At 39.0% G+C, this 14,459-nt stretch overlaps 1 protein-coding gene across 4 annotated transcripts in view; it reads right to left on the bottom strand.

The window, feature by feature from the left end:
* LOC147711698 (mannose-binding protein-like) overlaps window positions 1-14,459 on the bottom strand; it is a 271,707-nt gene that overhangs the window by 28,303 nt on the left and 228,945 nt on the right. For 3 of the 4 annotated variants that reach the window (XM_086922415.1, XM_086922417.1, XM_086922416.1), the window contains one exon: window positions 7,462-7,545. The exons of the other annotated variant lie outside the window; for it this stretch is intronic. In XM_086922415.1, the coding sequence (XP_086778541.1) occupies window positions 7,462-7,545 (84 nt within the window). The remainder of the gene's footprint in view (window positions 1-7,461; window positions 7,546-14,459) is intronic. 4 annotated transcript variants of the gene reach the window in all.

The raw sequence follows: 14,459 nt of genomic DNA on the forward strand, positions 1-14,459 counted from the left end.
AGTCTGAACAGGTGGAGTGAGTGTAGACTAAAGTTGGGCTTCCTCTCATTAGTACATTTTTATTATATATGTATGTAGTATTAGGACCAAGGGGCTACATGTATAAGTTCAAAAGAAGGACAGACAGAATCGACCTTGAGGTACCCGGCAGCAGAGCTGGTAAATTTGGGATCTCAAATTGTCCATTTTCATAAACTTGCAGTATGACTTGAAGAAGAACTGAAACAATTTAAAAACTAGACTATTCACTCTCAATCTGGTGGAGCAAATGTCCAGAAGTGTGTCATGGTCAATAGTATCATATGCTGCTAAGTCTAGTAGCACCTGAAAACAAGAATCTCTACATTATAACAACCTTAAGATATCATTAAGGACTTGGATAGTGGCTTCATACTGCAAGCCATGACTTTAGGAGAATGATGATTATCACATGATAAACATCAAATGAACAGTGGCAAATAGGTTAGTGAATTAAAAGGCACACAACGTGTATTGAAGTAAGCAGCTCAGAAGCAGAATTAAAATCGTATTTGCTACCTTTTCTATAAAAATCATTCTTGTTTCCTGATCTTTGTCAGTAATACCGTGAGGTGCAGAAAAAGAAGTCTGGAGGTTAGTTAGTTTAAGTTCCGTGTCTTGTATAGGCAGTACTAGTCCAGCTCAAAACATGAATGTATGTAATTATCTCACTGTTGCAGGATTTGATTATTTCTAAAATTGGTCGTGGAATTTCCTTTTTGTTAACTTACCTAAAGAAACCCATTGACCCCGGATGTCTTCAGGTTTCTTGTGCAGGGTTTCATCGAATCAGCTGTCCAAAGAGGTCAATCATAGCCAGCCTTAGCTTCGTTTCTTAAAGTGCATGATAGTTTAATTCACAGCAAAATCGCTCTTCTCCTCACAATAGGATATAGCATATTATGGCGATGAAAAGGACTGAAACTTTTGTCCATTCCTTGGACACGTCGACATAATGTTTGCTCCCTGCAGTACTTTAGATCTACCCATAAAGCCTAGAGTCTTACAATGTACATGGATCAGTAGCCTAGAGCTTATCCAATGTTCATGGCTGAAGAAAGTACAGATAAGGATGACTAAAAAACGTATTGAAAATACGAGATAGATATCCAAAAAGCAAAGCGTACTGTTGCTTCTTCTCCAGAGCAGTTCGTACCTGTAAAATAGAAGCTGCCTTGTGAGAAACTTTCCCCTGCTCTTTCTTCTACATGACACTACCCCTACAGTTCAATATAGTGTACTAGTCCTTTTTGACTCCACCTCTCATGCCACACCACCACAGTTCTAGCCCTATGAGACTCCAATCCTTCTGCCCCACCCCAGTGCTGTAGCACCATTAAACCTTCCTTCCCCTTCCCTGGGTTACACTGAGGCCCTCCACATCATGACTTATGCCAGCTAAATTGATAATACCCCTGAAGGTATGGATTAGTTGGGGATTAAAAAAAGTCAATGTATTGCTAAGTCCTGTGTTCTGAGCTGCCAGGGGTCTGGAATATCATGAAAGAATGTTTCCAATTGTTCTTGGTGGGAATGTTCGGCTAGTTTGTACCGGAGGATGTAGTCCAACTGTAGAATGGGTATGAAACTCAGTAAATTACTGAGAACTTTGACTTAATTCTCAAACAGAGCAGTGGAGCTAAGATTGACCACTACATTGTTATTGATTGTGTTGGGTTGGCCCTTGCTACGCATTACCATGTGTGGTCTTCTATCCACTCTACCCTGGTATTGTCTTTTTGTTTTCCTCTGCCTCGTTCTTTGCCCCATCCTAAAACATTTTTTGGTGCTAGAAACAGAAACTGGGTGGAAATTGCTGGGAATGTTTTGGCCGGATTCCACTAGGGTAACTCAGTTGTGGTATCATGGGTGGTACAAATGTATTATATTTTCCCCTCCTCAACTTCATCGCTACTGCTGTTCCTGATATTTGATCTGAATGACCAATTCTGAGATGTTGGTCTACTCTTCCCACTTCGTCTCTGATCCTGGGGAGGTCCTGTATTAGTAGTGTTCATCATTTGTGTTGGGAAAGGTGGTTTTGTGGCTAAACGTATGAATATCCTTATGTATTTTGTCAATTTTGGACTTTGCCAAAAACTCCATATGTTGTGCCATATGTTTATTAATTTATTCCATTTTTATTGAAAAATAATAAAGAGGAAAACACAATCCAGTCCTTATTTAGGGCAATGTGTCTTAACATAAGGAGTTAGAGGCAAGCGGGGTGCTTAGCCTACATTTCACAGTGGCCCACTCGTTCAATGATATCATCACACAGCATGCACCATTCTCAGAACACTGAACAAGAGATGCTTAATAGTGTCCTCATATGAAGGACTCATTAACATTTGGAGGAGGTTGCGGCAGCATAAAAGTAATCCTGAGAGAAACACATTTAATGAAGCTAAGTGTACGGGACACCCTGAGCAGGGACGTGGGGGACAGAAAAATGTAGTTTTTAATTAACCATCTATTTTACTAAACACTCGTTCTCAACATATGTTCATTTATTTAAAGTGTGACTAAAATGGTTTCCCTATGAACCCTTCTGTAGGGCCCTCAATAATTCAACTTAGGGTAAGATATTCTTTAAACACATTTGTGTGTATACAGCATGTTTTTGGTTATCTGCATGAATTTGCAGTGCTTTGCAGTTTGTGCTTATCACATATGCTGCAACACAGTTACGCAAATAGTCTTCATTAGCATGGAAAGGAAACAAGCTACCATCTGTGCTTTTCAGATTGTATCATTTTTTCTTTCCTGTTGTGTCTTCAAATTTGCGTATTGTTCTAGTTTAATGATCATTTTTATTTTTTGTTTTACACAATTCACAGGGCCATCATAAATCGTAGACTCAGCGAACATTGTCCATAAGGGCTATAGTTCAGTATAGTGTGGATGCATGCCGATGGATGAATGAACACTACTATTAAATGGAGATGGGAACATTATAATATAGGTCCTAAGAAAGCCTGGGTCCCCGAGTGGGGTCGTTCTAAAGGCTGAAACATGTCGACCCATTCTGATTCAGCGATAATGGTCAGTCCTGTGCTTCACCATTGTTGTGAACAATCCCTTAAGGTCATCCTAAACAAAGGAAATACTTTTATTTAAGGTGTAGGGATTTTCATGTGTCTAGTTCCTGGTTCCATAGATATCTGCCACCAAAATTACTCCCTAGAGCCACAGGAGCCAAATCACCACTAGAATGTTCTCTGGTGAATGTTGTATGGTCAATGATGAAGCATGGCACCCAAGGGGGAGTGTGAGGCAACACCTGTCATTTTTTTGTGAATTTGGTTGGTCCTTCACATATTGTGAGACATGACACAGAGAATTCTGTACAGTGGGTAATTCCCTATGAGTGTGATCTTACTTTCTTTCAAGTTCGGTCCTGTTCGCCTTTGTTTTCGTTGTGTTTAAATAGGGTGGAATCATATGTTGACCACCCCCTTTCCTCTCTTTCCCTGGCCCTAGCTCCTCACTGGAAAACAAGGTCAATTTGTCTGTAGAGGAACTTTGAACTCCCGCATAAACAACGGCAGGGAAGGTATTAGCCTTTGGAGGAGTAAGAATTTCAATTTCCGCTCCAATTTAACCAACTGCAGGGAAAGTGTGTGGAAGGGTTTGATTTACTATTACCATGCCAACATAAGCAAAAGCAGGGAAAGCGTTGGACTTTGGAGACGTTAGATTTACTACTCTCACTCCAATCTGAGCAACAATAGGGAAGTGCTGGAGTTTGGAGGGTGTGATTTACTATTCCTGCTCCAATTTGAACAAAAATAGCAAAAGTGTTGAACTTTAGAGAGTGGTTTAATTTACAATTCCCACTCGAACACAAGCAAAAGAAGGGAAACTGTTGGATTTTACAGTAATTACTGTTAGTATTCCTTTTCCAATGTAAGCAACAGTAAGGACGTTGTTGGATTTTTCAAGGGTTAGATATACCATTCCAAATCCAAAACTGAACAGAAAAACATTTAAGCACTCAACAAAGTAAAAATATTTCCTCATATTTAAAATAAAAAATATATATTAATTATAGGTGAAAACAATTAAATTAAAAGGAAGAAAATACAAATTTCACATTTCAAAATTATTTTAAAATATATAGAAGAAATTACAAATATTTAGTCCCACCCTACAACCCCCCAAAACAATAAACAAATACAAAGAATTTAAAAATAAACATTAAACATTATTGATATTAGACAAATTATGAAAATAAACAATTAAAAAAAATAATAAATATAAAATAAATATAAAACATTTTTATATTTACATAAACTGATCAATGAATTAACACTTAGATAAAACAACATATAACTGAAATACCAATTATTAAAGTAAATAATTTGCATAGTTAATTATCAATTAATAATTTAATTAACACATACATTAACAAACAATAAAAAAACAATAATTTGCATTCAAAATAACTTCCCACCCTACTGAACTAAACCCCCAGCAACCCACTACTTAACCCCTTCCAACATGAACAGGGGCGGGCCGTGACGAACCCCAGCCGTCATCAGCACACGAGCACCGTAGTGCATGACGGCTGGGGTTCGTCATCAGCATGGAAGGGGTTAATTAAACATGACTAATTAAATGAAAACATAGATTTAACATTAAAAATTACAAACTACACTAGGAAACATATTATAATACTAATACCTAATAATCATATAATAACTAATATATATGAAATTAATGAAACATGATATTTCATACAACTCTATTACAGAAAATTATATTAAACTCAATGTTATTTAGAAATAAATATTATATACCTAAAGCGATATTCTTATCTTCTGTATTCTATCCTACATTATTTTTGAGGTGATTATATTTTTGATACTATATTCTTGTATCACAATATATTTTCTCCAGTAATTTAGCAGAATACCATAGTGGAAGAATACTGATGCTGGCATATGGCACTCTAACATTTTTGGCAGATGCATCATTATCATAATCTTTAGCAATAACAAAGCAGGAACTGATCAGCAAAGACTCTTTGATGAGTCATCTATTAGCTTTAGCACCCAGATGTTTATTAAACCTGCTCCATAAAGCAGCAAGCCTTGGAGGTACCTCGAGTGGTCTGCAGCAAACAAGTCATGGGTGTTTGTAGTCAAATTCACACAAAATACACGGAGGGGAGGGTGCGGTTATAGTGCCATGCAAAGCACTGCTCAGAAGTTGCATTATGTCATTGAAATACTTAGCACTGCATTCTGTGATCCATTCTGGGATCAATTGCCCAGGAAAACATGCGTACAAACTGTAGGGAGATACAGACAATAAACATTATAGAGATAGTTTTGAATTCGGTCTAGTGGCCATTTCCTGGATGCAACTAGTCAGTGTGCAGCAACCCCAACAGAAATAACCATAACAGTGTCCGTACTAATATGAAATAATCTTCCAGCAATTAGGATGCGACTGAACACTGTTCGGTTGCACTCCTATTCTTTGCAATGGGAGCATGCATTCCGACTGGAATGCATGTTCTCATTGTAAAGAGCTGAGGTGCAGTTCATCCCTGCAGGGATCAACAGGGGGCACCATAGTTGTCACCTCGGCTGCCATCCAGAGGCCTTGCACCCATGAGGGCTCTGCTGGGAGCCCCCAAAGTCGACTTCACATAGCCTTTCTGTGACGGAAAGGCCGGCACAGAAAGGCTGTCGGAATCCCACATTGTAATCCCTCGGGCGGAAAGAGACGCCCTTGGGATTACAGGAGACTTTTCGAATGGCAGACAGGCTCTCCAAGCCCATCGTAAGCAATTCGGAAATCCTGTTTGGATTTATTTCCCACCGAGTCCATCAAAAATGAGTAGGTAAGAAATGAATCCAAACAGGATATTACAATGCCATAGGAATGGCTCTGACCGAGGGTCGAAGCCATTTCCCACTGCATTGTAATCATCTAGTTCTACAGATCTCCAGCTCAGGCTCTTCTATCATTTCTGCACTGAGATCTCCACCCTGGAGGAGGAAGTATCCTCATAGTTAATTTTAGGAGGTAGTTTATTGTGTTTTTTTCTTTCAGTAGACCATGGGTTAATAATATTTTCCTAAATGTATTTTACATTTTAATTTAACATTAAATTAATTATATTTATGTTTTTCTTTTTAAATAAGGAAGTTTAGCAAATTGTCCTGAATTTGTTTGAGTATCCACCCCCTCATTTGAGTAGGTGGAAATGCTTATTTTTACATTTATGAGTGGGTCTACACTTGGAAATGGTGTACGCACAATAAAAGTTGTGATATACACTTAGGTATACGATTCGATCTACACCTGAGTTGATCTGGAATGCAAATGTATCTTTGTGAGTTGGGCCCTACATTAGAAAGTACAGTCCTGTAGTTGTAATTATCCTATCACTGATACAAAAATCCTTTTATCACATAATCGTAATTCGTGAATTCTTTAAAATGTGTCTAAAATTCTGAAGTATGCAACATTGACAACATACTCTGTAAAAAACAATAAAACAATAAATGTATAACCGTAGGACCCCATTCACAAAAATATGTTTGCATTTTTAACACATTTTAAACTTTCAATATTTTTAGAATTTTAAACATAGTACAAAATTGTATTAACTCATTTTAGTGTGAGCATATTATTAAGTAAAAAAAAAGTCAATTTGGCATCAATTATACTTAATTTTTAACTTAAAAATGTATTCTTCTTTTTACTATTTTAGGGATAATTTTTTTATTTTAGTTTATTGCCTGTGGGGTGTTAGTGTTATAGACTGTCTCTATATTTTTCGGTTAGATTGAGATGCAGTACTAGTGGTTGGCCGTGTCTACTGCTTGACTTGCTCCAAGACAGTGATGTATTACATTTAAGTCTCTTTTGTCACTGTAAGGGCTGTAGTTGAATTAGAAGTGTATTTTGTCAACTGTAATTGTCTTAGTCTTATGTGGGTGTGCTTTTTGTGTTAGCATGTTCCTCCCTAAACCCCAACTTAAATTTACCTTAAGCACACCCATTTTGTAGTAATGATTTCCCATTTTCCCAGCACTCTGCCTTTTCACTCCCATATTTACTAGTAAAATACATTTACATGTGAGGAAAGATCATCGTCACCGAGGTGGAGATCCCCTTAATGAAAAGACAGGAGCTGTAGAGTGGAGAGTTATGGCCTTGGGTATGTTTTTACTGAAGTACTACTTTACAAAATCTAAAATGCATTTTGCGAATAGGGCCCAAGGTTCAAAGCAAGGCGAATAGTTGGCTGAGAGAAAAAACAAGTTTACTTATACAGCTTTTAAAGATATGTAGCCGCAATTTATTGATGGATATATACATCATTTATGTCCAATTTATGTGTGTTTTAGGTGGATGTAAAGCTTTGTGTAAACAAAAGGAAAACAATACCAAGTACAAACATGATTGCAGTGTACATTTTACCTTTCCTCAGTCTGTCGGTGGCTGCCTGCAGAGATCTCACTTGTGCATCCAGGTCAGTCAACCGTTGCTTAAGTTGGTCCAGTTCTGTGGCGAGAAAGACAGATTTAAGACTATCGGATTACCTTTGCGATCACTTCATAACAACTACCACGGGGTGGTTGAGTGTGAGTGTCGCACTCGATGGCAGGTATTCCAAAACCACTTCAATGTACTGTTTGTATGGTAATTTCAATCATGGGATATGTTCAGAGTAGAATCTCGTGAGGTCACTACGTCAAAGATTGCATAGTTATACTGTATGTCGTTAAATGCATAATAATATATTGAAGCCAGTGCTTTGCGCTGGTGGTTGGAAGTGGCTGGCAGCGTTGCTTATTTTCATCAACAGACTTTCACCCAGAGCAGAAGAGAGGGGCAGAAAAATAGCACGAAGGAGGAAGTTAAAGAAAATCAATGACAGAGAGAGAAGGTAGATGGGAAAGAAAAGCTGCCAAAGTAAGAGGAAGAGACGGGTGGTGGAAGGAAGAGGCACAAGGTGGAATCAAACTAATCAGCTATGATATTCGGCAACCCCAGCATTGGGCAGCACCTGTGTGGAACCCCTAATAAAAATGTAGGGTGTGCATTTTTTTCTTTTGAAAATTAATCACTGATGTGATACTTTGTCAGGAAAGGGCTTAATTGATAAAAAAAAAGTGAATCAATCATGTACTCTCTTAAATATAGTTGTAAAGATAGCTAACTTACTGTCAGCCTATCGTGAGCGCTCACTCACACATACAGGTTTTAAAGGAGCTGACATCTAACTGAGCTCGCTCATATGATCTCCTTACATTGCATAATGGAAACCCAACTTATAAAGTGAGCTTACTGACTAGATTGGCTTCTAAATGTAGCAGAATCAGGAGGCTGAAACGTAAATTTGGTTATTACCTTTCAGTCCTTGTTCCTCATCCCAATCCCTACTTTACTAGGTAGCCCCACACTCAAAACAGACCCTCTCACAAGCTTTTTCATTTAAAAAGTATATTAGGCCTCTTTCTATTTCAGTCAATCAACCCATTTAAAAACCCCTTCTCTGAAACTCCCACAGAGCAGCCCACTGATTTGTCACTCACTAAGAAAGGCTTCTCCTGAAGCATAAAACTGAGTGATTGTTAAATGTTTATGAGTAATTTTAATGGGACAGCAGAAGCAGCAAGTGTTTTTTTCTTCTTTTTGGGGCTGAGTAGCGTTGGGCCTTCCTAGGTTTGCCATGTGGATGCTAGTTTAAGATGGCAGACCTGGTTACAGCACTGTATGGTGGTTGGTACACACTTGAAACTAGGCAAGCACACGGATCCTTAGCTCGAATCCTCATTTGTGACATCAGAATTAGTTCCTAACAAATATACGTAAACAACCACTGCGGTCCTGTGGTAATACAAAGCCGCTATGGAGTCTTCGAAACACTATAATAATGAAAGACTTTCTGATAAAGAGGTGGTGGAGGTTATTACTTTGTCCAGAAGTGATTTGGAGGCCCTCATTAAGGATGCAGGGAATTCCGGTTTATATGAGCTCCAGAGAAGCAGCAGAAAGTGAATTTGGTCATCGATGTGGACCCGGTGGAAGGTTCTAAAGGAAAAGATTTCCTGAGGCACTCGTTTCTAGCGCTATTAAAACACATTAAAGAAGTTTTAAACCTTCAGTTTAAGCCCCAGCAAGAAGTAAATAGGTTGTTTTCTTAATATACTTCAGGAAATACATATGATCTCCCTCTAAATGGCCTCATAAGATCATTTATTGGTAAAAATTGAAATAACCTAATTCACAGTTTTATTTCTTCAAAACGATATCCATTAAAGTGCTCTGAGTATCGGTTTCTTCAAAGTTAACTCAATATTATCAAGAATGGAGTCCTCCGCCTCCACATCTTTGACTTCAGTAGTAGCATCTATTCCTGATGCAGCAGATAGGAGAGCAAGAGCATCCTTTAGAAGAGCGTATGCTTCAGCAAATATATCATTAAGAAAGACCTACGCAGCTTATGCCTAAAGGAGGTAAACATTTTTTTGTAATTAAATGCTTCACACAAATATCAACAGTAATATGCAGATGAACTGAAAGTGTATTTTTCCATCTTTAAACTGATCATAGCGTGTATTTTAAAATGATTCATGTTAGTTTTCACTTTGCTTTGTGAAATGTGAGCATTTATTTATATGCACAAAATAATTTTAAAAAAAATAACACTTACCTCGCCGCTGGCCGCGTCTCTCCTCCTCTTCGTCCGGAACCAGGAAGCACCCAGGCTCCCCATAGCCAATCACAACGCTGCAATGCTGTGTTGTGATTGGGGACCTAGGCATGCTTCCCAATAGGCTGTGTAATGCAGCCTGATGGGGGACATGCAAAGTGCACATGACTGTTTGGCCGGGCCAGGATGGCGGGCCAAGCAGCCATGGCCACTTGTAGTTTGAAAACCACTCCTCCCCGTGTGCCTCCAGCCCCCCCGCCATGCCCTTGATGGAGCAAGTATTAGCATGTCACGCGACTTGCTCGTATCAAGAACCTAAAATAATGTTAATAGACTAATTCAACATGTTTTGTCTTACTAATATTGCACATTTTACACTACACAGGGTGTCCCAGTGAAGCTTGCCTATGTGATTACTAATACTAATACGCTTGCCTCTAAAATGGCCGCTGCTTTGCTGGAATTTAGTCTGCGCATGCGTCGGTCATACCCATGTGATGTGACGCACTCGCAGTTCTGGTGGGAATTTGTTGCTCATGCGCAATACAGCTGAAATGGCCGCTATGTTTTCTTACATGCTCCATGCTTGCATTGCTGCTTTCGCAAAGCTGTCTGTTCTGCTTAACTCCTAATGCTATAGTTATTATAAAGTAAGGGGTGTAGTATAGCCAATCATGGTATACAGTGTATTCATTTTTTCTGTAATTCTAAAATGTTTTCGCTTACTTTTCATGTACCATACTCTTTGGGCCTGGGAGACGCTTACTACTCCATATTTGAAGCTCATATGGTGTCAGTCACGTGATGGGGGAAATGAACCTTGCCGCAATGGAACCCAGCCAGCTGGTAGCCAAAGCTAGGATGCTCCTCGGAATCGACCTGTTACCCAGCAAGACGAAGCTGACTTGTACCTAATTTCGATACAATTGCATTTAATTATGTATGCACTATTGTTCACTGTAAGTCGTATGTCATTGGAAGCTAGAAATGTAGGGGTGGGTTCGAAAATTAATATTAAGCCTGAGAAAGTCTAAAAATTAGGTGAAGTGATGACTTAACCTCCTCCTTTGACCAATCAGAATTTAGGGAACCTTTCACTTGTAACATTGGTGGGTGGTACACTGACCCGAAAAACAGTATAACTAGCCTAGGTTTAGCTAGAGAAATTGTCCGACTTGTCCGAATAGCTGACCTGTCACTGACCCAACGAACTCTATAGGTGATTGATACAGAGAGCTGCGGAGCACTCTGTCCGTAATTTCAACAGACTCAGTCGGGGTTTGGGAAACCTTAAGTGCTGGCGAAGCACTTTGCTGGGAGATTCAAGAACCCAATCGGGGTTATTGGCAGATTCCTTGCAGAGAGGGAGTAGCGCAGGCGTTGGAACCGAAGCTACAGGTGTTGGTCATACCCTTAGCCGAACCTGGTCCTGATCCAATTCCTGGGGTTATCCTGACCATGACTGTCCATGAGCCGTACCTGCTCGCCTACTGGCAACCTAAGTCCTTGAGGGTCCTTTCCCGCCTTTTCCAACTGACCCGTGGCCAGGATTAGTCTTCAATCTATCCTAGGTAATTATGTGGGTGTTTGGCTTTCCAAATCTCTTTCCTATCGTTTCGAATAAAGCATAAACGTGCATATGTCCTTTTCTCTTTCTCTCCCTAAAATGAGATTTTCATGCATTATTGTCTATTAGCATGTTCCATTTTCTACCTACCTTTATTTAAATGCAGAATCGTTTGCATATATAGTATGTTCCATTCTTTCCCTTCCTATAGAGAGTACATCTGGATAAATCAAATTGCATAAGTTACGTTTCCTCTGAACCGTTAGTGAATTTCGAAAGTCTACTTTGATTAGTATGTTCCCTTTCTTTACCCGCCTTTAGTGAAGTTGTGAAATTCTGTTAAGCTAAAATAGCGTGTTCCTTATTTTTCCCTTCCCTTTATTTCAGATTTCTAAATGATTCTTACTCTTATTCATTGTTATACAATATTTCTAATTCTAGTTATAGATAGTTTAATCTGTGTTAATCTTATGCTCATGACATATGATGACGAAGAAATTAGATAAAGTGTGTTCAAAACTTCTTGAGTCCGTGGTCATTATTATAAAAAATACAAATTGTTATTCCAATGATATATGGTATTAGTGTTATCTACTTACTCCCACAGCTAGCTCCCTGATCCATTGTGATCATAGATACCTGTTTCGAGGATTGGTAAATCAGGTACACGGAAACAAACAGAAGTGAACTGGATTGCTGATAGTAGTGTGTAGGTTACCTGATTAAAGCATAATGAAAATATTATTTTCATGGGCCCAAGTGTGCATTAGTTAGTCGGGTGACCTGCGCGCTCTACCAGTAATTTTCTGGTAGCAGAGGAGATGGTTTTAGGGACTAGTTAAGATAGGTAGATAGGTTACTTGTTAATAAACTGTGAAAAATAATAAGTGCTGCTAAAATTTTATTGCAGCTAAATGATACCGATCGATCAAAAAGTAAAATTGCTTTAAAAATGGTTTAAAATGCGTTTTTGAAATGTTTGATGAAATGTTGCTATATTATTGTATGTATTAACAAACTCGTTAGTGATCGTTATATGTTTGTCTGGAATCTCCGGAGGCAGAATAGCGGGTGGTGAGTAGAATCCACCTCGCTCTGAGGTCAGTGACTCGAGGAAAGTTAGTGCATGGTTAGGCAGAAATGGAAGCGCTAATTAGGGTTTTCTGTATGAATAATTGAATAAATGATAGCAACGAGTTCGCTGATGAAACTTCAGTTGTGATATAACCTAGTAAGGGTCACACGAGAAGGAGTAGTAGGTTCGACGGAGCTTGAGTGAGTAGCAAAAGAGTTCACTAGTGAAACTTTAGACTTAGTATATATCCCGAAAAGAGTGGATGAGTCAAAGAAGTAACATGTTCTCTAATGCTTGTATGAAGGGTAGACAGAAGGGATCTATCCGCAGTATATGAAAAGTAGACAGAAGAGGTTTACTTGCAGTGAAACAAATCTTTCTTTTCTAGACACTCGAGTACAGTGGCGAATGTTATACGTTGTAAATTAAACAGAGCACTTGCACTTTAAGAAAAAATCAAGTTTCCCTTACCTTGTGAAGGAGGGAATCAGTTGCAGAGCTGCGCTGACATCACTCGTGCCGCGCTAGTATTTTTCGAAACAGCGGGTGTGTAGCGGAGCTGGTATTGTAAAGGAGGGGTGAGCGCAGGAGTGTGAGGACGCGTCTCACGAAAAGGCCGCACACCCATTGGTCGAAATTATTTGCAATCACAGTGTTGATTGGTTGGTTGCAATTTAAAAGACACGCTAGCCTTGGAAGAAAATTTGTAAACAGAAGTACTTAATTCACGCACGAACTAGGGTTTACGAAGTATATGTGGTATCCAGAATTCTTGCCTGATCCAAAATACTTAGGTTTTGCTAAGGAACAGATGTTAAAAGGTAGACCTTATAATATATACGGAAGCAAGAGAAAAATGACTCTCGTAGGCAAAGTTAAAAATTACTTCAAGAAGGATAAACCCATCAAAACTAGAGAGGGTATAATCATTCCACCACCTAATACTCCCGCATCATTCATGTTATTTGACAAAGGGTATCATACCTGTGTATGGTTGGAAAATTGGGTGGAATATACTAAAGATGATGGAGTTTTAGCATTTACCTTAGATGGTACCTTTAATGGTAGAATTTTGTTTAATTTAAGGACCCGCATGAATGATTTACATCCAAGACCAAGACTGACGCAATATGAGGCTTTAGAAGAATGGGAGATTGAGGCCTTTGAGAGAGATAGACCTAAAATTGACAAGGGAATAGGCAAATAGTATCCGAAAATGCAGGGAGAAGCGAAAGGGAAAAAAATGAAGCAGTGGAGACAGAACATGATGATAGAAGGACTGTTCCCAGTACGTACTGTAGACGAACCTGTAGGAGGAAAAAGGACAGAGAAAACCAGACACTTAATAACTATGGGTGATTCTGAAGATGAATACCTGGAGGATTTATTATTGAAAAATCCACCACCATATGATGAAGAGTCCAGATCCCTGAGTACGAAAAATCCATTCTTTAGACCTTCCAGTGATAGAAGGGCAAGTGCATCAGATCCGACAGGTCCAGGTTATAGGCCTAGCGGTAATGGGGGGTCGAGCATGTCCGATTCGACTGTTCCATATTATAGACCATCCTGTGGTGAGGGACCAAGTAAGACCATTCCGACTTCACCAAATCTTTACTCTCCTTTAATTCCACAAGTGATACATGAAACTTCCATAGAAAAGGTTTTACAGGACCGAGAAAGAGAAGCTCTAGTTAAACAGAAAAATGAACTCATTCAGAAAATATCCCAGTTAAATTCAAGTCCTGAAGCTCTGACAATTCCAGTAACTATTGGACCAGTTGTTCCTATATATGGGGATAAACAGGCTAGCCCAAAGACTACTGTTATTACCCCAGCTGTGGTGCAGCCAAGAAGAGAACCTTTAATAGTTGATGACCAGGCAAGTGAATGCGAGTCTGTAATTTCCTTGATGGATTTGCCCATAAGAGAACCTGAAGGCAGTTCCCAGAGAAGGAACACTCAGATTGGTGCAAGAGAAGTCAGGATAGAGTCAGCTTCAGGTACCAGAAGTGCCACAGTAGTGACTCCGGAAGAAATAGATCGATGGACCCGAGAATTGGAGAAAATAAATCCTCAGCCAAAACCATTAGATATTTACAAATTAAGAATAGAAT

This window comes from Lissotriton vulgaris, chromosome 5 (genome assembly GCF_964263255.1).
Source record: "Lissotriton vulgaris chromosome 5, aLisVul1.2, whole genome shotgun sequence".
NCBI classification, from domain to species: domain Eukaryota; kingdom Metazoa; phylum Chordata; class Amphibia; order Caudata; family Salamandridae; genus Lissotriton; species Lissotriton vulgaris.